The sequence below is a fragment of the Podarcis filfolensis genome (assembly GCF_964270895.1).
Source record: "Podarcis filfolensis genome assembly, chromosome: 3".
Classification (NCBI taxonomy): domain Eukaryota; kingdom Metazoa; phylum Chordata; class Lepidosauria; order Squamata; family Lacertidae; genus Podarcis; species Podarcis filfolensis.
Genome location: NC_139606.1, coordinates 49,942,360 through 49,970,308, shown reverse-complemented (window position 1 = coordinate 49,970,308; position 27,949 = coordinate 49,942,360). Strand labels below are relative to the sequence as shown.

Here is a 27,949-nt window from a genome sequence, read left to right as displayed (position 1 = left end):
GGAGGAACTGGGACCTAATATATTCTCTGCTACTCAGTGCGGAAAAGAAACACTCAACCCATGTTCAGAGGCACTCCGAATCTCGTTTCAAACGCTTCCCGACGGCGGGAGCCACAGAGCAGTTTGCATCTGCCTGAGTCCTCGCCGTCCAACAGCCGGCGAAGGGAGGGAAGGGCCCGCCTGCCCGGGGCTGTGCCTTCGCCTTCCCGGCGCTTGCGCGCTGCGTCCGCCGCCGCCGCCGCGGCTCTCGAGAGGTCGCAGCAGGCGGCGTGCTAAGGGAGAGCTGGCGCCGCCCGCAACTTGGTGGCGGCTGCCGCCCGCTGCCTATTTTAGTCAAAACCTCCGCCCCGGGGGCTCGCGCGTGCTTCGCCTCGACTCCTTCAGCAAGAGAGGGCGCCCTCGGAGGAGCTGCCGCTGGAGGAGACCCACGGCGGGACGGAGGCGCCTCAGAAGCGAGCGGCAGGTAAGGCTGCAGCCCCGACGGGAGAAGTTGGGTGAGGCGGCGGCGGCCAGCGCGCGAAACGGGAGGCGGGACGCTGCAGTTACTGTTACTCGCAAGTCCGCCGACTAACCAGCTGCGGATGCGGGAGAGGCTCCCGCGAGGGGTTTTCTCGGCAGCCTGGTGGCCCTTCGGGCTCGCCTCCCCTTGCTCAGGAGAAAGTTTCCCCGGGAGTCGGGCGCCCCTCTCGAGCGCAAGCAAACCCCCTTCGAAGAACGGCAGGAATTCCAGGCCGAGTTTCTGGAGGGGCGGCAGAAATGCACTTTGCGCCTGCTCAGAGACGCAGCTGAATCCGTTTCCCGCGCTTCCTCAGTAGAGCGCAAGGCACATAGCAGTCCCTTCTTTCCCAGACCTGGGTCAGCTTAGCAAGGTCACCTACCTGCCTAGTCTGTGCCATAGAGACAACTTAATGGAATTGGAGTGTTGGAAGGGACCCCAAGTGTCATCTAGTCCAACCCCCTGCAATGCAGGAATCTTTTGCCCAATGTGGGGCTGGAACCCACAACCCCGAGATTTTAAATGTCCCATGCTCTACTGACTGAGCTATCCCAGGGTCAATTTCATAGGCTGCCAGAGGTGAGCTCAAAGTGTGACAAGTGCAAAATAATATTTTGGTTCCCTCAATAAGTACTCAGTCATCCCTTTCTTTCTCTCTCTCTCTCTCTCTCTCTCTCTCTCTCTCTCACACACACACACACACACACACACACACACACTCTGCTGCAGTTTAAGAGTTGGAGTGTAGAGCCTCTTGCTTCCTTTCCTTGAGAGAGGCAGTCTTCACATGCTTAATTGTTCCTGCTTATTACTCCTGCAGCACCTTCTTGAATGAGTCCTGATGCTTGAAATTCAGGGGAAGCCCTAAGCTTTTCTGAGGCCTGGCTCCATTTAAGCTGAGCACCTGTTGTTTTCCCCAGCCAGGGCCTTCCTGCTTTCTGGTCCGCTTGTGCGCAAAGCTCTGTCACAGCCTGGAATGTCAAGGGACATTTCAGTGGAGACACCCCCAAGTGGTGGTCTGCTTATCTCTTTACAGCGGTCCTTTGTGAGGAGAGCCTGCTGTAATTTGGCAGTCAGGCTATATGGGCTTATCTGCCACCCGTTTCCTTGGATGCCTTCAGTCGCTTACTGAGGAGACGACTCCTGCTGTTGCTCCTTGCTTTGCTCCTTTTCATTTCAAATATATTCTTTAATAAGTATCTGCTCACAGGTATATGAAAGGTGGTGTACTTTATATTTGAAGTCCAGCAAATATAGGATGCAAAATAAATGCAAACTGAATTAATTTATACAAATAGATGCAGTCACGATCTGCTTGAAATAACCCTGCCAAATGTTTATTGTTATGATTTACAAGAGCATACTGCAAAACTGCATTAACAATAAAATGTGTTTTCATTTTGAGTCAAGAGTTTGGCTACTGTCTTTTTCTTTTTTTTAAGAATAAGTGGAATTAATGCATTACTTTGTCTGATTGCAGGTCACCAGCTATTTATAAGGACACTTGTTCTGAAGCAGCACAAAGCCAGGTGATTCAGAAAACACAGTGGTATCCCATGGGGAATTTCCCCAACAGTTTGTTTATCTGTGATGCTGTGCAGGGATCAGTATTGCATGATACCAAAAGTTCAGAGTTTATCTCTTTCCCACTCCTTCCCACTTCACACAGTTGCCCTCCATGAGTTGGAGGGCAAAGCAGAGTGGAGCTTGTGTGTGGGCTTTTCATGCTTGCAGTGTGCCCGGATAGAGCTTAGGATTTGTGTGTGTGTGTGTGGTGTGTTATATATAGCTTGCCTCTTCTCAGTGACTTGTGCTAGTGTGCAAAAATACCCTACTACTTGCAGCCCAAGCCTAGGCATGAAATTCAGTGGGATTTATTCTCTAGTAAGCACTGCAACCTTAAAGGTGTATTTCATCCTGTACTGAGCAATTTGTGTCATGTGTAAATGTTTATATGCATAAATAATCCTAATAAATTAATAGCAATAAATAAATAAGAATAAAATATTAGTGCAGGATAAAATGCAGGTGATAATAAGATTTTACATTCTAGCCCATGCCAGGTTTTACAGTAACATTGAAGGTAAAGAAGTTTGGATTCTGATATGCTTATAATGTTGAAAGCTTTTTCAATGTCTTGTTGAACGCCTGTGCTTTTAAAATTCAAAATCTAATGTGGGCCTGACTTTCAACAAATTAATTTTGATGTGCTTTCTTGCATAGTTAACGGCCACCCCACCTTTGTGCTTGCATGGTAATTTTACATATAGTTCTTGCAACTTAAAATGTTAGAATATGCAGAACTTTCAGGTTTAACCCACAGAATAAGAGCGCAAGAAGAATGTATATTTAAAGAAGAGTAAAAAATATTTATTGAATATATGGGAAATAATTGTACACAGCTGAAAACACTGGCAGCATTAAGATAAATTCAACAGAGCAAACAATATTTGATTGATGTGAAAGTGGAAAATTGATTTGAATGGTTATTGTAAAATATGCAAGAAAGTATGAGATGTAATATGAACCATGGAAGGAGAAGAAGGGAAGTCATTGGATATTTTAAAGTTTGTAAAATGTTTAATTTGAAATGTAGGAAAATGAAAACTCAATTCAAATTATTTAAAAAAGGAAATATGACTTAAGGTAAAAAATATTCCACCCTGTAAGTTGTTACATTTGTGTTCTTTTCCTTCACTGTCTTGTATGTGTTGGTGGTATTTTGACATTATTATTACCAGGCAATAAAAAGTACTTGGCTCAAGTTGAAAAGCATGAATACAAACCAGAAAAAATAATTAAAACTGAATAGGAACTGCCAAGAAAGCTACTGTTAAATCTAAACAGTGCAGAGAAGCAAACAGTTATGCCCCTGTTAAGAAGTTTTCAACTTCAATACTAGGGGCTGGTTGTGTATCTAATTAAGAAGTGCCCCTTGCTGATGCCCATGCAGGGACAGTTCTGCTCCGTGGTCAGATGCATTATCTGCCCTTCTGTCGTGTTTGGAGATAAAGTAAACCTGTTTCTGCTGCACTTAAAATTGGCTGTCAGAAAAATTGTGCAGCCTTTTGCCTCTCAAGCGTTGTAAAGTGCTATATTTAGTAGAACTATTTAATGTCGCTGCCACATGACAGTTTGATAGGTGTGGGATAGATAAGGGAGACTCACTTTATTTTTAAGCATCCCATGCCAATACTGATCTAAAGCATAGAAGCCACCTTTGGCATACACTTCATGCATGCAGAAAGCTGATACTTTGCCGTGGATAGCAAAACAGTTTGGAGCAGCTTGGATACATATGTTGTCTTTTGTTCTTATTTAAAAATAGAGTGATAGTCACACACACACACACACACACACACACACAAAAACTTTTCGGAATGTTAAATATAAGAGTTTTTAACATCTGTGAATATGGTCTCCAGTACTTTTGTATCTGTTGAAAAAGACATTGATTCAAGCTGCAAGTGTGAAACTATGTGTTGTATTTTCCAATTCTTATTTTTATGTTTTGTTGTTGTTGTTTTAAAAAAACATTTTAACAGGCAACTTCAAGATGAATCCTACAGAAGCAAATTCAATCATGGTGACCTCTTTGAGTTTCAACCCAGATGTCAACAATCCCATCTCTATGCCTTTGAATGAAACTCTTTGTGAAAACTGGAGAGAGATTCACCATCTCGTGTTTCATTTGGCCAATATTTGTTTTGCTGTTGGATTGGTTATTCCAACCACTTTTCATCTTCATATGATTGTCCTACGAGCCATGGTAATAATAGGTAGGACAAACAAATATTTAGGAATATGCAAAAGCTTTTATATGCCAAATAGATTTTCTTCTTATTGCATACTAGTACCCGCTCCCCTTCTTCCATACCACAACACAAACTGTTTTTGAAATACAAAAGTAATTTGCAGTTCAGAACAGGATTCTACAGTTTAGTATGGCATGGAAGAGTTAAAGCCAGAAGAGGTAACTCTGGCTCATACACGACTGCTCTGTTGTCATAGTGAGGGAGCATTGATTTAGAGTGTATCTGATCTATTGGGTGTCCCCACTAGTAAGGTTACACTTGGCCTCCTCAGTGGTGGCACCCAGCTTGTAGAATGCTCTCTGACAGGTTCAGGAAACACTAACACTATTGTCATTTTACATAGCTTTTAGTAATTATGTGTTTTTGTGTATATGACTTAATTGAATTCCTAATACTGCTATACTGATTGCATTAATGCATCTTTTTTTTAATTCTCTGTCTTAAATTAATGTTTTTAGTTGTCTCTGATATTGTAGTATTTTTTGTAAACTACTTTAGATATTATTTTAATAGAAAGGTGGCCTGTACATACAAACAGCTGTATGGTTCCAGTATACCTCCAGTGTACTTAGTGACACACATACATGTAAACGGCATGCACAGCGACCTTCTGCCAGCCATTATGTTTTCTGGGATTTTTTTTTAGTGTGAAGAGCTTTGCTTATTGTCCACACATGCTTATGACTGTGGCACACATTATATTGTAGTTGCAGTGGAATGCATTTGCATTCATTGCCTACGAAGGGCCAGTGTATGACTTGCAGCTTAATTGCCCTAAGGAGGAGCATTATTATTAATAATAATATTATTTGGAAGTAAACTAAACAGAATATTTTTATTCTTGGGATACATAACTGAGGAGGCTGGGAAAAACCAATTGCAGTATTCTGTTGGAATCATAGTTCTTTGGACATGTGTGTGTGTATACATAGTCATTTGACACACTTTGTTTTTGGCAGGATGTACACTATTCATCATCTGGGCAACACTATTCCGTTGTGCTGTGGATATAATGATCTGGAATACAACATTCCTTGTTATCAACCTTTTGCATTTTATATACTTGCTATATAAGAGAAGACCGGTATGTACATCAACACTAAACTATTGATAAAATGTCTAAGGTGCTACTTTAAAAGGACGATTCTCTTCCATCTTGATTCTAATAAGTCTATACTGGGCTTGTTGACTAACTTGAATACATGAATTATCATTTCTATAACTCTCAAGAGCTTTGCTTTAAGTATTTGTTTTAAACATAAAAATCCTTCGTACAGAGGCCTTTAATTCTTTATGAATTCCTATTTTTTTTAATTTATTTTTTAGTATACAGCCACCAAATTTCCATTTGTGCAACCTACCATCTTGGTTCAACTTGAATCCAATGTGCACATTATGGTGGTGGTGGTTGTTTTTCAGTTTTCAGGACACTTGATTCTTTATGATGTAGGGCATCTGGCTCATTATGACTAGGGACAAGTCTTTGAGTATTTCTTCCACTCATCTGTTAAACCAGTTACCCCGGCAGGAAAAATAGATTGGTTTAAACCAAAGTTTGTGCTGGTGACCAGTAATCACTGAACTGTATGACCTTTTTGTTGTATCAAATATTAATTTTTTTTCTGTGTAATACTGTAACCAGTTTTACAAGATACGATTGAAAGGCATCAATCAAGCAATAAGCAGGAAAATTCCTTGTACATGATTAAGGCTATGAACATTTCTTTGAGAGTAAGCCCTGTTGGAAGATACAATGCTGCAAGTCATTCAAAGTTATCTTGAGCCATCAACAAATAATTTCTTTCTTTATAGTACAGTGCAAAATTTCAGTTACTATAGATCAGTGACTTACCGTTAATTCTATAAAAGGGGATGGGTGTGCCTTGTTTCCTCAGCTATTTTGTTTTCGAGGGCAACTGTGCATCTTTCAGTGCCTAGCAATATAACCTATCAGCCCCTACTGAAGCTGTTCTCCAGCCTCTTAAGATTTTTTAAACTGATTCTGTGTTGTTCAGTATTGACTTTCCCTTTAAGTGTTGCACCTGCGCTGATGTTTTGCTGCTTTGTCATGTATGAAACTAAAAAGCTGGTTTGGCCCTCTCTTGCTACCTATGCCACATGTAAAAATGAATGTCTAATATAGGCTTTACATTCTTCATACAGCTCCTTTTAACTGTAGCCTATTTCTTAAGAACATGCTGGTTCAGAGCTCCCCGCCCCCCAACTAAAAATCTGAGACATTTTAGCCTTTTGTCATAGGGAAAGTGCTCCAGCTCCCTGCCTCCTTTGGCACCATATGTTACAGTAATACATGTGTGGTTTTCTTTTCTGGGATTGTCTGAACAAAAGCAGATTGCTGGGTGGGAAGGGGCGTGCACACTGCAGATTATTGTCCCATTCCAAATTGTTCTTGTAAACCTGCTTGTGCTCCACTTGTTGGATCCTAAACACATGTTTGATTGAGCAGCCCACATCTGGAACATGAGGTGGGTGAAGGAACCATCTTGAATGATTTGGACTGGGAAAGTTTAAGCCCTTCCTTTCTCCATCATGTTGCGCATTGGTGAAGTTGCTTTAATAAAAAAAAAGGAAAAGGAGTTTGCTTTTGGGGAGGGCAGAGGGAGGAGGGCCATGTTTTCATGGAATGAAATTTTATAGGGTTTTGTTCCATGTTGCATTTACTGTGATTGTTTGAATTGGTATATTTGGAGCATAGAATCATGGAATTGTAGAGTTGGAAGGGATCCCGAGGGTCTAACCCGCTGCAATACAGAAATCTCAACTAAAGCATCCCTGACAGACAGCCATCCAACCAACCTCTGCTTAAAAAAAACCTTCAAGGAGAGTCCACCGCCTTTTGAGGGAATCCTTTCCATTGTCAAACAACACTTACCTTCACAAAGTTCTTCCTAGTGTTTAGTCGGAATCTCCTTCCTTATAACTTGAGTCCATTTGTTTGGATCCTACCCTCTGGAGCAGGAGAAAGCAAGCTTGATCCATCCTCCATGTGACAGCCCTTTAGCTATTTGAAGGTAGCTATCATATCTCCTATCAGTGTTCTCGTATCCAGGCTAAACATAGCCAATTTCCTCAACTGTTCCTGGTCATCTTGGTCACCCTCCACTGCACACATTCCAGCATATCAATATCCTTCTTAAATTGTGGCACTCAGAACTGGACTCAGTACTCCAGATGTGGTCTGACAAAGGCACAATAGAGTGAGGCTATTACTTCCCTTGGTTAGGGTACTGTACTTTTGTTGATGCAGCCTAGAATAGCATTTTTTTTTGCTGCTGCATCACACTGTTGACTCATGTTAAGTTTGTGGTCTGCTAAGACCCTAGAACCTTTTCACATGTAAAGGTAAAGGGACCCTTGACCATTAGGTCCAGTCGCGGAAGACTCTGGGGTTGTGTGCTCATCTCACTCTATAGGCCGAGGGAGCCGGCGTTTGTCTGCAGACAGCTTCCGGGTCATGTGGCCAGCATGGCTAAGCCGCTTCTGGTGAATCAGAGCAGTGCACGGAAACGCCGTTTACCTTCCCGCCGGAGCGGTACCTATTTATCTACTTGCACTTTGATGTGCTTTCGAACTGCTAGGTTGGCAGGAGCTCACGTTGCGGGGATTCGAACTGCCGACCTTCTGGTCGGCAAGCCCTAGGCTCTGTGGTTTAACCCACAGCGCCACCCGTTTTCATATGTACTACTGTCTAATTCAGGTGTCCCTCTATCTGGTTATTGCTGCCTATATATCCCTATTAAAATTCATTTTGTTAGTTTGGGCCCAGTTCTCCAAACTGTTAAGGTCACCTTGAATCCCAATTTTGTCTTCTGTGGCATCAGCTACCCCTCCCAGTTTGGTGTCATCTGCAAATTTGATGAGCCCCTCCTCAAGTCTGTTATCCAAGTGGTTTATAAAGGCATAGAACAACAATGGGCCCAGGACAGAATCCAGTGGCGCCCCACTTGTAACTTTTTTCCAGAATGATGAACTATTAGTTCCTTTGGGCACTCTTTGGGTTCAGCCAGCCAACCAGCTACAAATCCATCTAACAGTTCCTTTATCTACAAGAATATCTTACTGAAATCAAGATACACTACGTCCACATCTTTCCCCTGATCCACCAAACTTGTAACGAGAGAGAGAGAGATTCATCTGGCATGACTTGTTTTTGAGAAACCCATGCTGGATCTTAGTAATCACAGCATCCTTTCCCAAGGGCTCGCAGACCGACCATTTATAATTATCTGTTCTAGGACCTTTTCTGGTATTAGTGTCAAGTTGACTGGTTGGTAGTTACCTGGGTATTCTTCCCCCCACTTTTGTTTTGAAGATAGGGAACAACATTTGCCTGCCTGCAGTCTGCAGGAACCTCCCCTGTTCTCCAAGAATTCTCAAAGATTATAGACAGAGGCTCTGACACTATATCTGCAAGCTTCTTTAGTTCCCTTGGGTACAGCTCACCAGGCCCTGGAGATTTGAATTCATTTAGAGTAGCTAGGTGTTCCTTTACCACCTCTTTTCCTATCTTGGGCTGCAGCTCCCTCCTTGAAATGTTGGCACGAAATATTGAAGCCACTTCTCAAAAGACTGAAGTGACTGTGATTGCTTGCCTGTTTTAGACAGTGGATTTGCTTTCTGGCTATCAATATTGTTCCTGTCTGTCTTGCTGTGTGTGTGTGTATAACTCAATAGCTCATCTGCTTTCCAATATCCTTCACAGTTTGGTTATTCATGATGAATATAAAACCCACATCAAAATTGAAATATTAAGAGTGTTTCATTTAATCCAGTTAGATTTGATTTAATATATAAATAAAAAATGAAAACAGCACAGCAAGCTAGATGACTCATTCTTACAGTCATTGCACAAAAACTTAAAATGTTTCAGGCTTTTCTCTTCCCTCCTAAGCTGAATATGTCAACAGCAGAACACCAATGCAACTGAAAGCTTTGGCATGGGAAAACAGGAACTTGATGTGCAGTTTATTAGAAGCCTTTAAAAGGCAGCCTTTAATGTTGAGTAGGGATGGTCAAATCTGTCGCTTTTGTTTCTCATTTTCCTAATACTCAGTTCTCAACATTTCCTTGCCAGTATGCATTTCTTTTTTTTAAATTCACCAGCATTTTAGTGTTAATTTCTCCTAATACACACAATTATATGCTATTTTGCACAATTTTTGCAGTGCTATCTCTCCATATATATGCACACTTAGCTTTAATTTATGCATTTTTACTTGGCTGAAGAATTGCATAGCAAAATTAAGAGAAATTCAAATTTCAAAGCATGGTTGTGTTTTGATTCAGATATTGTTTGAAAAGTGCAAGTTACATAGGTTTTATTTCCTGCTAATAAAGTCATTCTAGTTCTGCGATACATTGCATATGGGCACAGTTTATATGGAGATCCACATGATATTTGCTGCTTTACTGCTGAATAATTTTCATCTAGAGTAGTCCTCTCACACTGCACTTTCTACAGCTGTTCTGTAGCATCTGTTCACTGTGGCATGAGTGAACAGTATGAAAATGAAGCATGAAATAACACTTTGACCTAAATGAACTGAAAGGATAAGGGAGAAAATCCTCTATGTGGTTTTTACTTGGCAAAAAATTGAGAACGCAGAACAGCTTGCAAGACTCCTAGCATCTTTATGACAAATGAATACTCACATTTCTCTTTAAACCCAAGGGCAAAGCTCTTTTCCCCACAGAGCACACACCTCTTTTTCCTTTCTTATTTATTAGCAAGAAATAATCTAAACTACAGACAAACTCTCTTTCCTTGAATTATGCCTCTGTTATGCCTCCGATACTTATTTGTCTAGTGCTGAAGCCTTTCCTGTTTTTGCTCTTCATGACACCCACTTTCTCCTCTCTTTGCAAACCAATTTGGTCTCTGCTCAATCTGCTAATGTTTTTAGATACGGTAGGACACTGTGTCCTGGGTAGTAACTCTATTGATTCAGGAGCACAGCTAGATATGAGCCAGTTTTTTTCTCACCCTGTTTCCTGTTTTGGTGCATAAATGAGTGTAGAATGCTACAGATAGGTAGCTGTGTTGGTCTGCCATAGTCAAAACAAAAAAATTTTTTTCCTTCCAGTAGCACCTTAAAGACCAACTAAGTTAGTTCTTGGTATGAGCTTTTGTGTGCATGCACACTTCTTCAGACACTGTTTTCTCTTTCCTACAGCATCTTATAATGGACTGGCTTTTGCAAGCCTTTAGAGTTGTTTTCAGGGCTCTCTGGCCATCTTCCGCATCTTAGCAAAGAACCAAAATAATTATATTAGTACTTTGCTGTTGAGCATTACCTGTAGAGTGCTCAAAGTGCTTCACATAACTTGCTTTTCTCACTCTAGCCCTGTGACATTTTTTTACCCCCTTATTGCAGTTGGGAGTGTGTGGAGATATAAGGAGACATGTTGAAGGTCACCTAGCTATTTCACAGCCAAATTGAGATTTGACCTGAATGCATCCTGATTTGTAGGTCAGTCTCTTCGGCTATAAACATCTAGATGGAAGCAAGTTTCATTGAACTCAGATGCAGGTCCCACTGAGGAAACGTTTAGAGGACTGTACTCTTAGTCACTGTGCTTCACCAGCTCTATGCTACAACAGGTAGAGAAATAACTGGGAAAATAAGGAAAGATCTGATTACCTATTTTATTAGAATATAATTCTATTGCCATTTATATCTGTATTGCTGCATTGGTTACATCTGCTTGTAGCCATGAGTGTGATATCACTTTCTGGGTCATGTGGCCAGCAGGACTAAACCACATCTGGCACAACAGAGCACTGTGATGAAAGCCAGAGCACACGGAAATGCCGTTTACCTTCCTGCCGCAGCGGTACCTATTTATCTACTTGCACTGGTGTGCTTTTGAACTGCTCTGTTGGCAGAAGCTGGGACAAAGCAATGGGAGCTTACCTATCACGTGGATTCAAACTGCTGACCTTCCAATCAGCAAGCCCAAGAGGCTCCGTGGTTTAGACCACAGTGCCACCCGTGCCCTTTGAAACATTTTAAACTGTATAGGCACTTCCTAGCTTAAATGTAGGCTGGAAGAAACTGGTATTTCCACACAGAGAAAAATACAATGCAACTTCTAACTCTGATATTATTATTTAAATTTCTATGGCAAAAGTACATCTGTTTATATGTATAACTATAGTGTTAGATGTATCCCATTTGTCAGTTTCTTTGATGCTACATTGGAATAAAGTTGTCACTGGTTTGTATGTTTATGTGTTTTGGGTAAAAAGTATATTTTAGAGTCAATGCTGAGAAATACTTACTTTCTGTGTTATAGATAAAGATAGACAAGGAGCTCAACAGTCTGTATAAGAGAATGTTTGAACCACTCCATGTGCCTCCAGAGTTGTTCCAAAGACTGACAGGACAATTCTGCAACATTCAGACACTAAAAACAGGTCAAGCGTATGCTGCAGAGGACAAAACATCAGTGGATGATCGATTAAGCATCCTGTTAAAAGGAAAGTACGTGCTTGAAAAAGTTTGAACCAGGAGTAGTCCTTTTCATGGCATAATTGAAGTGTGGAAAAGTGGAAATGAAAATGGAAAGGGACTGCAATATACAATAACTTGTGTCCTCTTTTATACATAACATTAGTTTTGAATAATTTGAATGTATGCAGTAGCAATTCAATGCTGCTTTCCTCCATTGCTTTAAGATACTGCTTTGAGGTAGCAGTAACCTTTACTGATCTCTACAGTGCTTGAGCCAATTGCTTCTTGGCATCTCACCTACTTTTTTGGTGTCAGTGAGCTGTAGCACTCTCTCATGCCACCGTGATTCCTAAGTTGTTGATTCACTTTGTTTAACTATACCTTAGTGTTAAATCAGAGTTCTACCCACACAACACATTTAAAGCAATATTATACCACTTTAACAATCATAGAGAATCATGGGGAATGTTATTTGTTAAGGGTGTTGCTCTGTGACCTTTAATGAAATAGAGTTCCCATAATTCTCCATGTCTAGTTTGTTTCTACCCCACTTCATGATATGCAAGTCTACCTTCTGAAGTGAGAATCCTGCTATATTCAAAAACATATCTGTTTTTGAATCCCAACTTTCCAGGGTTCTAAACATAATAAATTATTGTATGAATTGAATTGTTGTGCCTCTGGTATTTTCATATGTTTTTCATATTTTTATCATCAGAATGAAGGTCTCCTATCGAGGGCATTTTCTGCATAATATTTACCCCTGTGCCTTTATAGATTCTCCTGAATTTCGATCAACTCAGATGCATCGAGGTGAGAAGTTCCAGGTATGGAACTGTTCTGTTGGGTGTGAATGTAATTCTTGATGAAAAAAATATGTGGTGCTATAGAGTTAACTTTTTCATATGGCCTTTTCAGATGTTAATGTTGGAGAATATAATCGTTATCATTCTAGATGCAAAAGTGGCAGTGTTGTGTTGCTTGTTGAGAGCTGTAAAATTATATAGTTTCTCTCTTTGGATTCTAAAGGTTTAACGCAAGTACCATAATAAATATTGGATAAAATATTCATATGAATCTGTTGTGGGACTAAGAAAACATAGAACTGTAGCGTTGGAAGGGACCCTGCAGGAATGCACAGCTGTCCCATATTGGGATTGAACCTGCAACCTTGGTGTTATAAGTACCACATTCTCGCCAAGTGAGCTATCCAGGATTATGCATAATGTTAATCTGAACACTAATCTACTTCAAAAGAAGCACTGAAGATAAATACGGGCAGCAATAGTACTTCCATATTCTAAAATGATTTTGAACTCCAAGGCCCCTGTTTTTTTTAATAAAAAGATGACAATTGTAAATAAAAATTTCACTACCCCTCCCCCCTTTTCTTGCTGACCTTAAACTGTACTCAACACTAAAATGTCTCGTAACAAATGTAACTGATCTGTAGAAAAGACTGTATAACCTGAAAAAAGAGATGAGGCATGTACTTTTGTAAACCAAGAAAATCTCTCTCCCTCCCTCCCTCTCTCTCACACACACACAATATACAGTGGTACCTCGGGTTAAGTACTTAACCTGAAACTGTTCTTAACCTGAAGCACCACTTTAGCTAATGGGGCCTCCAGCTGCTGCTGCGCAGCCGGAGCACGATTTCTGTTCTCATTCTAAAGCAAAGTTCTTAACCTGAAGCACTATTTCTGGGTTAGCGGAGTCTTCAACCTGAAGCGTATGTAACCTGAAGTGTATGTAACCCGAGGTACCACTGTATATATATATATGCTGACAATTGTCCATCTCCTAAGTAAAAGGGGAGGCCAGAGGAATAGTGGCTGCTCAATGGGAAAGGAAGCAGAGTAGGTATTGGCTTGAGAAGTAGGGACTTGATTCGATGGTAAGTAGATGTGTTAAAGATAGGAAACGAGGGAGGGGAGTTGAGAGAAAACCCTCCCACCTGTGGGTGTTGTATACTTTTGGTAGGAAGGCAGTATCTCAGAATGTGATATTTGGAGGCAAAGTCACTGTACATCTGGAAGTTAAGTTGTGAAGATACCTCAGTTTCCCCAAAGGTGGCTACTGTGAAGTGGGCAAGCTGAATTTCACGCATAAAATTGTACCAAGTGTTGGGAAATTCAAGCCCTTCTCATGAGAAGCTGGCAGCAATCCCAGGCACCCGGCTTGATTCCCTGTTGACCTCCCTGGCTGCATTCCCCAGCCAGGCGCAGGCAAGGTCTCGATCGGCGATTCTTCTCAAACGTGAGAAGAACACACCCCCTCTTCCCCTGGCAGGGGAAAGAGATAGACAGAAACGTATTTACATGCTTTTATTTCTGTCTTTGCAGCGTTACAAAAAAACATGACTGCTCTCTCCAAACTCCAGCAGTGTTATAACAAACACTTCCTGTACAGCTCATATTACACTCTGAGGTAATTCTGGTGCTTCGCACTGTGAAATGACTGCCCCTCTGTTCCCACAGACAGTCCCAACATTCCCATCATGTTTACTCTTCAAGCTAGGACTTTGCAGCAGCATTGCTTCATTATCGTAACACCAAGCACCCAGTTTTGGGGCTGCAGATCTTTAGTGAGTTCTTGTTTTTAACTATGACTATGCAGTATCTACTTGACCTGACTAAGCCAGGACAGAGGGTTGATACAGTGTCTAAAACTGGTAATTGATGTAATATGTTCCAGTCAAGAACTGGGCATAAAGCCAAAACGAGGTAGCTGTCAGGATATATTCATCTCTGCACTGGAAGGAAGTTATGGGATTGTTGTTTAGTTGTTTAGTTGTGTCCGACTCTTTGTGACTCCATGGACCAGAGCACGCCAGTTATGGGATACTTAACACTATTCCTAATAGATTATTTTTGGTCATTGATTTGTTCTGAGCTGAGAGGAAACCACCTAATTTTAAAGGAGTAGTTCTTTGCATCTCTCTTATTTAGATCAGGCTTTGCATTTTTTTTTTTTTACACGAAATGAAAAATGTTCATTTTATGACTGACGGGCACACATTTCCAAATTTCTGTTTCTAAATATATGCAGGGATGGAAATTGTATTGTTGTAGCCCACCAGAAGATGCTTACTTGGCAGGTGGTATATGAATAGTTTAACTAAATATGTACACCCAAGTAAAAACTGGTTCATGCTCCTGGCATGCTTTTATATTGGGCACAGATCATTTTGCTTTAACATATTTTGGGAGACAGCACATTCATAATTCACTTCCCTGTCAGGATCACTGATCATTTCTTCCCTACGAGTCTGGGGTGGGCTTTGGCTTCTGGTCTTTCTTTCTTTCGTAGTACACTGGTGCCATCTGCTGGACACATGTCAACCTTCGCAAACTAGCTACCTTTTGCTTTTACTGGATGGTGTATGTGTGAATCATCCCTTAGAACTGACCTGCAATCCTACACACATGCATCTCAATCTCATCAGTAGGGTTCCATCAGACTTCTGCATTCATACTGGTTCAGTTGTATCATTTGTCGCACTATTGATAAACTGATGTTGTTCGTTCGTTTTTAAATTTGTCGGTGCTGTCTTTCTCTAAGCCATAAAGATGGTGTGCAACAGATCGAGAGAATTAAACATTGTAATGTTTTAATATTTTATTGTCGATTTCAAACAGCAGCACTAGTAAAAAAAGAGGTCAAAAAAAGGTGATATTAATGTATTAGTTCATTTAATTTTTTTATTTTAATGTTTTCTCTTTTTTAACATTCTGTATATTATTATTGTTGGTATATATCGAGAGTAAAAATAATAATTGGTTGCTATTTTTAAATATTGCATTAGTGCATATATTTTTGTTGTTGTTGATATGACCACGACGGTAGAAGCAGCAAGACCACATACAACAGCAAAATTTTGGGCCTGCATATAGCGTGTTAATCTATGTTCCTTTATTCAAATTTGGCCTATTTAATCCCAGACATTGGTGTCCATCTTTTTCATTCCTTTTATGCAATAGATTTGTTCACATGCTGCTTTTAATTAAATGGATTTGGAAGGCAAGTTTTCAAAACGTCAGAAGAATTTTCCTTGCAAATTTCTGTGAAATTTTGGGAACCCATTGGCCATGATCTATCTATTAAGCACATTCTGTGTCAGACTGTGGATGTAGTGTTTGAAGGACAAACCACTATTGATACATTTTGTGTTAAGTCTCTTTCTGCTGAACATCCAAACTAAAATGCATTGTGGTCAGTGGCTCCCATTAAAGCAGTCCTAATTCTATGAATATACTTAATTTGCAGGTCTCCATTACTGCTGATGATAACTGCAAATTTTTATGCTGGTCCAGGGAGAGACTTACCTTTTTTCTGGAATCTGAACCATTCCTCTTTGAAATATTTAAGTACCTTATTGGAAAAGATATTACAAACAAGTTGTACTCATTAAATGATCCAACACTAAATGATAAGGTAAGGATTTCATCTCTGCTGTTGGAAACTGTGTAGCTGTTGTCCTCAATTCTTAAAAACGCATCTCCCCTTTCTATGCTACCTCTTTTTTTACATATTTGTTACATTTTGAATAATAGTATCATAGAATTGTAGAGTTGGAAAGGCCCCCAACCCCTTCAATGCAGTAATTTCAACTAGATCATTCACGACTGTCCTGAACTCTAGGCCCAAAGAAGGGCTTGTGGGAATGGTTGGGTGGAGTTTTGCTGGAGGAGGATGCCAAAAACATCAGAATGGCCAGTTCTAGTGCTTTATTAAGAAAAGTATAGACTTATGGCAAAGCAGCCTGCCAGTTTGGGTTTATGGTTCAGAACAATGATGCTCATCCAACCCCTACTTAAAAACCTCCAATGAAGGAGAGCCCACCACCTTTCAAGGGAGTGCATCTTCCCTGTGACAGCCCTTTAAATATTTGAAGATGGCTATCATCTTCTCTTATCCAGGCTAAATGTGCCCAACTACCTCAGCTTAAGACTTGGTTTCCAGACCTTTGATCATCTCGATCATCGTCCTCTGCATACATTCCAGCCCGTTAATATCCTCCTTAAATTGTGGTGCCCAGAGCTGGACACAGCATTCAAGGTGTGGTCTGACCAAGACAGAATAAAGCAAAACTATTACTTCCCTTGATCTCGACACTATAATTCTGTTGATGCAGCCTAGAGTAGTATTAGCTCTCTCTTTTTTTGCTATTGCATCACACTGTTGACTCTTGTTAAGCATGCAGTTTACTAAGAGCACAGTGATGACTGTCGTACCATTTTGAAGTGTCCGGGAAAACGGCATTTAGCATACAAATGTAGAAAGTAAGAATTCCACAAATAATTATCTCTAAAGGCCTCTTACTAGCAGAGCATCTCAAAAAATCATCTATCCAAACCATCCAATTCCTGCCCTCAGAGTGTGTGTGTGTGTGTGTGTGTGCGCGTGCACGCACACACACACACACACACACACACACACACACACACTATAAATACACTATAAATCGAGCCTGGGGGGATCTACTTAAATGAGCCCTGCTAATAGCTGATCCCAGTTCCCTGGAAAAGGTATGTATGGCCTATCACATATATGGCAAGCTCCAGTGATGTAGCAGAGTGTCAGACTTGGATCAGGAGGAAGCAATTTCAAATCCTCACAGAGCCATGGAGCTCATCAGGTGATCCTGGGATCATTCTCCAGTTCTTAGCCTAGCCCAGCTAATGGCACCAGGTGAAAATATTCCTCTTTAACCTGGCCTTTGGCTGATTGACATCTGATGCCCTTTTAAAATGTGTTGTGGAAGGGGGGTTTATTGTGTTGTCTTTATTGTGTATTTTGTTTTTTATATTGTGAACCACCCTGAGATCTATGGGTATAGGGTGGCATACAAACTATAATTGCTTTTGTGAGCAAAATTGGTGAGAATGGAAGAAATGTCTGCCATTCTGAGCTCCTTGGAGGAAGCAAGATTGGTACTGAAATGCAAATAAATATATGTTCAGGTTGATTAATGATGAATTTTTTGGTATAACTTGTTTCTCTACAGACATCCCAGAAAATAGATCGACAGCCCAGTTTGTGCTCACAACTTTCTGTGATGCAAATGAGAAACAGCATGGCTAGTTCAAGTGATGGCGAAGATGGCTTGCAACATTTTCTCCGTGGGACTTCCACTGCCTCAACCCTTCGTGAGTCATTAACCTACATTTCCAGCTAGTCAATCGCAAGTGTCATGAGGATGTGTTGTGGGGTGAAATACTTTAGCACAAGGGGAAATACCATTACACTCAGACATTAGTCTGTGGGTTCAGGCCATGATTTTTTTAAAAAAATTATGTTCTCACATTCATGCTCCTTGTGCAGTGACTGCAATCAAGCAATGATTTTCATGTGTGAATGGGACATTGCAGTTCAGACTTCACAGGCTCGTCATTCATATCTTGTATCTCATCTTTCTCAATGTGCCACAGTTTCTACATTCGGTCGCAAATTATCAAGTGCTATGCAGGTTTTACTTTAATTATTAAACTTCTATACCACCCTTTATCTGAGGATCACAGGGTGGTTTACAATATAGAAACACAAAAATACATAACATGCTAACTAATGAAAACAGTATCCCCCCCAATGTAGTTTAAAGGGCCACGAATTGTAATATTTATTGCAAGCTTTCATGCTGTGCCCCATTGTGTTAGGTGCTGATCTGAGCAAGAACTACTGTTGATTAGAGAGTACAGATTTTTTTTATAATTGAATGAATAAAGTAACACTAGCTGCTATGGATTTCATAATTCTGCTTTTTTGCATTCAGCTTTACTTTCAAACTGAATTGATAATGCTTTGTTTTTGTATGCTTGCAGCCTTTTAAGGTATTCCGCCCCCCCCCCCGAAATGTTCCTATTACATGCATTTTAGATTCCAAAAGACTGAGAAAGTGCTCACATCCTTAATAGTACTGCTCAAGATGGGGAGCAATACTGAAAATGAACTACAGATGGCACTGTTTTTTATTGTTTGCCTGGCTGGCACCAGTATTCCCTCTAAACCAGCATGTTCAGATTTAAACCGAAACACTCAATTTCCTTGAAAGGACACATACCTTCTTACTTAGAATATGGGTGGTAGTGGTGGGAGGAGTGCTGGTTTTTGTTTCCTTTTTGAAGTGTAATAATTTATTTTTAAGTTATTTCCTTTTTTCACGGTTGACAGGTCAGCCATCTCCTTGTCTAAGAACATCAGCAAAAATGAAACCAATTGAAGAAAGTGTGGAAGATGATGTCTTTCATCCCCCATCAGTCAAATCAACTAAAGTTTAGTAGTGATCTTGCTGAGCGGAATTTCAGTGAACTACTACAAGTGTGGCAGACACAGAAAACTTGCTAAACCACATAAGGTTATTTTTTGATTTTTTAAAATACATATGTATATTTGGCTACACACAGAGATGCCAGAAAAAAGACTGTGACTGAACCCCTTAACCATATTACCTGAAAAATAAATAATGCTGGTTTTAGTGGGACTTGAAGCCCCATTCTGGAGCTTTGTGTGATTAGAGGAGTAGAATGCCCTGTTTGAAGCAATAGTGTAGAAAGGTCTGTGCTTGTAATGGAACCGTCTGCACAGGAATGGCTTCTCCTTTGAAGTGAATGGGAAAATCCTCACAGCTTCGGTGGATTCTTGGACTGGAGCAAATGTGTCTGGAAATGGGGTTTTAAACAAGGTGTCAAACTTTGGTTTTCAGTTTATGTTCCAACAAATCAAATTGATTAATTTGCAAAGCTTTGCCATTAAAAACTGGTTTTAGGTTTGGCTTTTAAGCCAATCAATGCAGTACTAATACACAGATAAGCTTGACACCTGAGCCTTCTTTTGACCTCACATTTGTGGGACTTGGAAGCGCAAGAATCGGCTGTTGCTGCTACACTTGCAGTGGTGCAGGCTCCTTCCCTGCCTAGGCCACCTGTTGAGTCAGTAGGGGGAAAGCAGTCATCTGGGCTGAGGCCACTCCCATCTTCACCAGCCCTGCCTAATAATAAGACTGAGCACAGTCAAAGCTGAAATATGTAATCAATCTATTGTGTTATGTGTCACAATCACACTATATGTCTATTTGTAGGAGGGATACAGGAGTTGCTCCACATTCTCCTAGCTCCCATTTTGTGCTGATGTGCAGGTTTGGCACTCAGACATTTTGGCTCCCGAACGCTGCAAACCCGGAAGTGAGTGTTCTGGTTTGCGAACGTTCTTTGGAATCCAAATGTCAGACAGGGCTTCCGCAGCCAATCGGAAGCCACGCTTTGGAAGTCAAATGGACTTCTGGAACAGATTCTGTTTGACTTCCAAAGTATGACTGTATTCTTAATCATGGCACATGCTTTGTGAACTGGTACAAATAATATTGCAATCATAAAGATAACTTAATTGTAACCACCTTTTTTTCCCTTTCAGCCATGTGTAATGTTTATGAATGGTTCTATAATGTGATGTCTATTATAACTGGACACAAAACCTGAAGTATTAGGAGTTCAAAATACTTTTGCAACAAAATTGATTTGCGGTGTACTGTTGGGTAAATGCACCAGCATTTCATGTGGTAGGGCAGAGTCACAGTGCTTTAATTAGTCTCAAATCATTAAAATGAGTGGGCGTTTGCCATTGACCTCAGTGGGATGTTGGCCAGTGGTGGGGAATCTGTTCCCCTGCACATTGTTGTTGAACAACAATTCCCCATTATATAGCACATTTACCACACTAAGGCAAATTTGTTCTCCAATATCTGGAGGCCCACAAAGTTTTCTATCACTGCTGTAGGTTGTACTTCATTATGTGCATCAATGTTTGATATGTGCTTACATTACACTCCTTTTCTAAGAATAGAATACATCCAATGTTGCTTTTCCATTGGGCTTTGCATAAACATAGAATTATTGGCAGTAATGGTAAATTGTAATCTGTGGCATAAATGCTGATGGAGAGAATAACACAATGCCTTTTTTATTTCGATTCCAGCTGCATCGGATATGTATTTATGGTAATACAGAGATTTCTTCATCCCAAATTAAACACTTCCATAGATTAAAACTGGAAAATTTAAGGATGTGCTTAACTACCAATGAAATAATGGAAGTATATAATTTTAGCTAATTTGTTGAATGTCATCTCTGTGGTTTTTCTAAGCTGGCTGTTGCAAACATTTGTTAATTGCAAGCATCATAATGAAAAGGCTACAAGAGTGGGATGTCATTAGCAGAAGTCTCTGGAAAGAGAACCTCATTTAAATAGCAAAGAACTCTTACATGGGAGGGGAGAAGTAGTTGTCATGGTGGGCAAACCACAGTCCTGCTGGACTTCTGCCAGCAGGAAATGAAGGAGTCCTTTCCCCACCCCCCTTGCTGGCATGTTTTTGGTTTTTTAAAAATCCATACCCATTAGTCCCAGTAGGAAGACAATAACCATACTAGCCCTAGGCACGGCTGTCAAACTTTCAGCTCTATTTCAGAAATGGATCCAGAAAACAGCAGCGTTTTGCATCCAGCAGATCCCAAACTACCTCCAATCCTCCCTCATAACATTTTTTTTTTTTTTGCCTTTAGCTATTGGAACACAGGCAATGATTGAATAATATTCCTTGGTCCCAGAGACCACCCACCCAGGGACTATAGGACTGCACCATACAGATATTTACTAGACTATATATCCCTTACGTAACTGAAGATTTTGAGGGCTAGGAAGTGCAGCATTGAGATCTCTTCTCCAGTTTTTCAAATAACCCCATGGTCATCAGGAGCTGGCTTAAGGATCTGGCTTATTCACACTTGTAGGTGTTTCCCTTTATGTAAAGTAGCTAGAATTGCACCTTTGCTGGATTTATCCTTCAGAGAAATACTGCTTTCCAGTATAGTTGTTATTGATGTTTTAAAAAATGAATATGACTGGACTAGACTATACAAGTTTATAGTGTGATGCAGCTATAATTCACTGCTATATTGACGCTGCACATATGGCACAATGTTACTAACTGGAATAAAGCTTTTTGAAAAGCGTATATGAGAGAGATTTAATTTTTCTGTACAATAATACAATAAATACATATTACATACCTGCATTTCTTTAGACCTCTTCTTTATCCGCCAGCTAATATGAAATACTAGCAGCATAGGGAATTTGTTATGTCCTGTTGTAATGTACAACCACATTCTTAGGCATCCTCAACAGTATCCTTGACTTATTAATGACCTGATGCTGAGATTTGAAGACTTAATCTTCTGTAGGACTTGTACCTTCCATGAGGAGGTGCCCTGAGGGGATCTTTTTGGGTTCTAACTCTGCAGCCCCAACCAGCATAGCCAATTTCTCTGGGAGTTGTTACCTGCCTGAACAGCAACATATTCCACCCCCATGCCTAAGGGGTTTTGTGGCAAGCATGGAACTGCCCCACTTCATTGCGAGACCTGCAAAGTAGTCCCAAACAATGAAAAGAGGCGTCTAGTGGTCCTTTATTACCAAATTGTGGTCACCAGGCTATGGTATGAAATCTAGTTGAGAAGTTTTCCCAATATGCTTATCAAATTTTATATATTTGTGTGGATCATGCACATTTCATATTTTAAAGCCCGCCCCCCCAATAAGTATCATGCAAGTTGGTTTCAAAATATTAGTCATAAGAAGCATGAGTTGGATTGAATCAAATGCTTTTTCTGACTTTCATATCATGCTAGTCACAGCTGTGAAAAGGAATGGACTTGTGCTCCTGAAAAAGTTAATAGGGAAAATAAAACAATTTCAGCTTTCTGACAGAAGAATTATTACAGATGTCAGATTGGAAATAATTGGGGGGGGGCAGATACTACCCTACATTTAAACATTTTAATAGCTTTCTTTCAGAATAGGAAAAGTTACAAAGAGTCATACTAGTTCAAGTATTCAGTAAATATACTATTTTATATAAAAGGTAACAAATTTAGCTGTATTTATTATGGTTAAAATATGCCTGAAATGCCTAACTTTGCAAATTATCAGATTACTTTTATGTCATCTGGCATCCAAAATTCTTGCCCGCCTATCTGCATTTGGCATTCTTTTTTACACTGGAATAGAAAGCTGTCAGAACATGCACTGGAAATGGAAATATTAATCCTACAACAACAATGAATTTTCCTAAGCAGTAGGTAAGCCTCCTTCAAAAGCTTCAAGGCTACTAAGGATACAGAGACAGAAGCATTTCTTCCGTTGTAAGAATTGGGCAGTAAAAGTGCACTTGGGAAAATCTTGTATGTACTAGAACCTCCCCCACAAACAAGCTTATAAGCAGAGTATTCTGCTAAATACCATCCGGTTCTAGTAACTGAGCACTTATGCCTCTCCTTAATTTCCTCCTTGGAGATTAATAAAATATTAAGACCACATCCTGCTTTCCTGTACAAACTACTCTTGGGACATGAATTCCCCTTCATCCTCTATAGTAAAAGGTGATGCAGAAATGAAATTTCAGCTACTGATTGACTTAAGCTAAAACAATCAGCCCAGCCACCTATGACACAAAAAGCATGCAAAGCAGAGGTTGCTCTGTTCACAGACATTGCTACACTTAAAAAAAGGTAGATAAAATATATAGACAATATTCTTCTTGAAAATACTCTAGTCACCAGCCCAGACCTGGCAACTGAGCAAGGAGCCTGTACATTATGAACAATATTATACAGAGCCACCAACATTAAATCAAAGTGTTAATGCATCTGTATGTGTAAAACAAATGCAGTAATCCCATTGAGTACATGCATTAATATCTGAGAGATGGGATTTCATTACTCCCTGTAATTAAACTAGAAAAAGGCCATTGGTCTGCTGCATCCCACTTACTCAAAACTAAAGGCATAGAAGTTGATCACTAATCCAGTATCTGCTTGCTATTGCCGCTCAACTGTGCCTTCTGTTTGCAAAGCAGATTTGGATACTATGCACCCCAAACACTGAACAGACAAGCCACTAAAAGGTGCTTTAAGAGAGAGTGGAGAACTGGACCATTAAGTACCCATCTGAAAAATTGAGTAAAAGGCAATATTTGGTCAGAGGCTTCTCTGATCACTGCAGCATGGGGTTGTCTTTGATTTCTATGCAATTCTTCAAAATGACAGATATTACTTAAGAGTTTGGAGTCTGCAGCGCTAGTTCCAAATGACACCACATGCATTTTTTTTTAAGTGTCTAATTCAGGGGCAGGTGACCTGAAGACCTCTGACCTCTTGCTCTCCAGGCAACCATGTGGAGAAAACTTCCTCTTCCATATTGTGTGTGACAGAGTGAAGGAGAGAGAAGACATGGTTGCTACATGATGAAACCATTAAAAAAAGGGGGTGGCTCACCCACTTTTGGATGCTCCTCCATCCACAGCAAGTATGCAACTGCCAACAGATTTCCCCTGAAAGAATGCAGCCCTTGATTGGGGGGAGCAGGGAGAGAACGGTTCTTGATCCACATTCCTGGTCTAAAACATCATTCTGAATGCTGAAGATCTGAGAGCAGAAAAATCACAGGAAGTTAATTCCACGTATTACATGTACAGCGAATTGTGGGATTTGGGGGGGGGGGGTTGATTACAGTTTCAATGAGTTTTATGGGATTTGTTCCTATGCATAAGATTGGGGCGTTACTGCTGAGTGCATAGGATTAGACGGTAAATCCCATTGAGTTCAGTGATGTTCATTCTCTTTATCCTGCCTTTTGACAAAGGAGCTGTGTGTTTGTGTTAAAAAACCAAGGCAGAAGGAGTGGGGATACTTTTTGAGTTCAAACAGTAAAAATCATTCAATGTATTCTTTGTACATGGGGCGTTTTGCATCAGTACTCAAAACAGAATAAACCACTGAATCAAAGACCAAGCTAGCATGCTGTTAACTGCTGTGCTTGCCTGCATCTATTGGGGATCAAACAGTAATAGAGTATCAAGGACCACTATAAAATAGTCACAGGTATTGCACGCCAGTTTCAGGAGTACCAGTGCATGAGCAGTTAACACCTTAGTGACTAAAAAGGCCATTGACAGTAGATTCTAGTGGGAACCTGAAATTATAGGTATAAAGCATATAACATCAAACCTCAGTTTGTTCCATTAACTGGATCTTTTATTTCAGGGTAGAGAGGTTACCTTTTTAAAAAATATGGAAGGACTCCTCAGTAGCTATGTGATTTTAACAGTTGCATTCGTGGGAAAGCTTCCTCTATGGAACCTCTGCCTGTCACGGATGTTAAAGGCACAGGAATCTTGCTTGTAATTGGAGAAATTATTTGTTTCATTTCATTTATGAATCATTTCCCCTGAAACAATAAAAAAGAGAAAAGCATCAACAATAAAAACAACAATATGTAACAACAATTCCAAATTGATATTAGTCTAATCATGTATAGTAGCAGTGGGTTTTTCTGGGGGGGGGTACTCAAGGGTACGCAGTACTTCAATTTCCCCATCTAAGATGCATCTGTTACTTGCCCAGAAGCTATCCGCAATTTGTAGTATTTGTATATTTGTATTGTCAGGACCAAACTGCGGGAGGCAGTGGAAGACAGGAGTGCCTGGCATGCTCTGGTCCATGGGGTCACGAAGAGTCGGACATGACTAAACGACTAAACAACAACAAATTGTCAGGGCTGGGCCATGGGCAACAGTGTTGCATGAGCCAACGGTCATGGGACAGGCTAGTAGTCAAGACCTAAGCGTAAAAGCAGAGGAATGCAGGGGGTCGGGGCTAAGAAATAAGCCAAGATTGATGAGCAGGTTCCCACCAGCTGAATCATACGCATAACCCCCTTGTTGCACAAGCAAGGCTCAACAGGAAGCCCTCTTACAACTCTTTTCTGGTCAGGAAGATACAACGGCCACGTTGTGTGGGCAGAGTTGGTCTAGGCTAGGGTCTGGAGATCCTTTTCTGAGAAGCTGCCACCTACAGCTCCATGAAGGAGAACTCAACAAATTTCAGCGGCCTCTCATACTCCATTCTACAGCATTGTTGTGGCACCCCCCTGTGGCTGAACTGGTCATGGTACCCTAAAACCATATCTGGCATGGTCAATAAACAGGTCATCTGGAAGCACCTTTAGCCTAGGCAATAAGAAGCTGGGTAGAACAGCAACACAGAATCAACATGAATCTCATATTATATTATTATTATTATTATTATTATTATTATTATTAGAATTTATACACAGCCCTATACCCAGGGGTTTCAGGGCGATTCACAGAATAAAATCAAGATATAAAACCACAATCAAATGTAGTGTAAAACTCTGAAGCTCAGTGTATTATACAGCAGGCAGGTGGAAAATTGTCCATCTCATAATTGCTACACACCCAGTCTAATTTAAGAATCATCCCACCATCGTAGGGCACCATTTCTGGTTGGAGAGACTAAATGAATCCCCAGCACCTTCAACTAAGCAGTGCTTTTGCACTGAAGTTATTGCCACTGTCTGCCAACACTATACTGCAAACCTATTGTGCAGGGCTGTCCTTGTAGCTATTGTGAACTGGGCTTAGTTTCTTAGGCATTCGCAAATGAAATATTGGGCGAGATTCAGTTGTGGCAGCTTGCTTGCGCAATGGAAGGTTTACTTGTGGAACTTTCAGAGTCCCCTCTCTCTTCCACCTTTGCACAGCCTGAAAATCTGCCCTGGACCACTGGGGCATATTGAGGGGGGGGGGCCTGTATGGTGGTGATGGTGGCAGGGCTGCTACAGGGAGAAGAAAAATAAGACAGCTGCTATGCTTATAACCACACAAAAAAAATTATTAGTACTTTTAAAAGACTAGAATCAGAGTGAGCCATACAGTGGGGTGTATGACAGTCAACAGATTTGGACAGCTGACTAAATGGTCGTGCTACATTTTTGCTCTTATTTTAAAAAAGCTATTGTTGTTGCTGAATTGGCACGCTACATTTTTGCTCTTATGAAGTTACTTTGTGTTATGAATGGTTTATGCTACATCCCTGCATTGAAGTCACAACTACTCTGTTAAGATAACAATAAATTTATTTTATGGATGCCAGAACAATTAGATTGGCATATACACAAGCATAAATTTGTCATGTAGAGGTAAGCACATAGGAAAGCAGCTCCCGTCCGGAACAGATCACTAACTGTGCCTTAGAATCGGGTGAGGATTCCAGAGAGTCACACACGCCTTGGATTAGAGTAGCCATTATAGCTGAAGATATATGAACTACCCCTTATTTGTAGTGTGACTTGACATGCGGATAAACTGATTATTTCTCTGCCTCACCCCCATTATTTCAGATCTCCTTTTTAAAGCCATTTGCAGTGATGTGAAGAAGCCATTTATCAATTTGATTAGCCCTGCACATGAATGACTCTCCAGGTGGCAATATTCATCCCAGGGACTGCTTTATGTGGTTCCTCTGTGCACACAAACAGCGGCACTGTAGACCTCTTTATGGCTTTTAAGCAGAGAACAAGCATTATTGCTTAACCAATGAGAATTGATAAGGTAAGAGGAAACCTGCTTATGAAATTCACATCACTGGAAGAACTCTATTTTCTTCTGCTGAAACGGATAATCTTTAATTCTTAGTATTTAAAAGACTTGTCATTCTTATCTCCTTTTGCAACTACTGGAATTGCAATTTAGGAAACTCACCCTATTTTTAATAAATATGCTTTGTTTTGTTGTTGCTGGCATCTGTCGGTCTTCAGAGACAATGGAGTGCACCTCTGGAGGTGAAGTCAAACAGTTGTGTTTGCAGCAGTGACGTGACCTCCCCAGGTCACAAGCCTGGGCAGTGTGTATGGAGGTCCTGGACTGGCTAGACAATAAGACTCAGCCTCATTCATGTGGCCCAAAGGAAAGCAGACCAATACATTTGGCGCAAATCTGTTAAGGATGAGAAAAATATTGTGGCACATTATCCTTGAAATTCACATTCAAATGACAAGATCCGATGGTCTCTGAATTGCTTTGGTGATCTTTCCTCTTTTTTTTCTTTTTCTTTTTCTTTTTTTTTTTGAACCAATAAGACTTTGATATGAGAGAAGATATCAGAACAGATTAAGGAGGAGTTTGTTTGTAAGCCTCTTCATAAGAAGGCCAGCATTTGAAAATTTTAGCATGGGTCTGTCAGAAATAAATCCTGCCAGACTAACCTTTATCTCTTTTGTCTGGGTTACTAGCTTATTGGATTGTGGAAAAG

General features: G+C 40.5%; 1 protein-coding gene and 1 long non-coding RNA gene across 4 annotated transcripts; one reads left to right on the top strand and one right to left on the bottom strand.

The window, feature by feature from the left end:
- Positions 1-21: 21 nt before the first annotated feature.
- POPDC1 (popeye domain cAMP effector 1) lies at positions 22-27,302 on the top strand. Of its 2 annotated transcripts, XR_014546841.1 has the most exons (10): positions 223-463; positions 1,977-2,025; positions 4,042-4,275; positions 5,271-5,395; positions 11,629-11,816; positions 12,505-12,613; positions 16,056-16,223; positions 17,797-17,938; positions 18,960-19,143; positions 27,039-27,302. XR_014546841.1 is itself a non-coding variant. In XM_083608422.1 (9 exons), the coding sequence occupies exons 3-9, from the start codon at positions 4,053-4,055 to the stop codon at positions 19,064-19,066; spliced, it is 1,062 nt and encodes a 353-aa protein (XP_083464548.1). In that variant the 5' UTR covers positions 22-463; positions 1,977-2,025; positions 4,042-4,052; the 3' UTR covers positions 19,067-21,855. The 2 variants fall into 2 exon arrangements, 1 of the variants encoding a protein (XP_083464548.1); XM_083608422.1 differs by lacking the exon at positions 27,039-27,302 and having other exon boundaries at positions 22-463; positions 18,960-21,855.
- On the bottom strand, positions 19,556-27,739 carry LOC310760265. Of its 2 annotated transcripts, XR_014546869.1 has the most exons (3): positions 27,400-27,739; positions 24,113-24,262; positions 19,556-22,152 (listed from the first exon to the last, which is right to left on the bottom strand). It is a non-coding gene; the product is annotated as an uncharacterized lncRNA (long non-coding RNA). The 2 variants fall into 2 exon arrangements; XR_014546870.1 differs by lacking the exon at positions 27,400-27,739 and having other exon boundaries at positions 24,113-24,753.
- Positions 27,740-27,949: the final 210 nt, after the last annotated feature.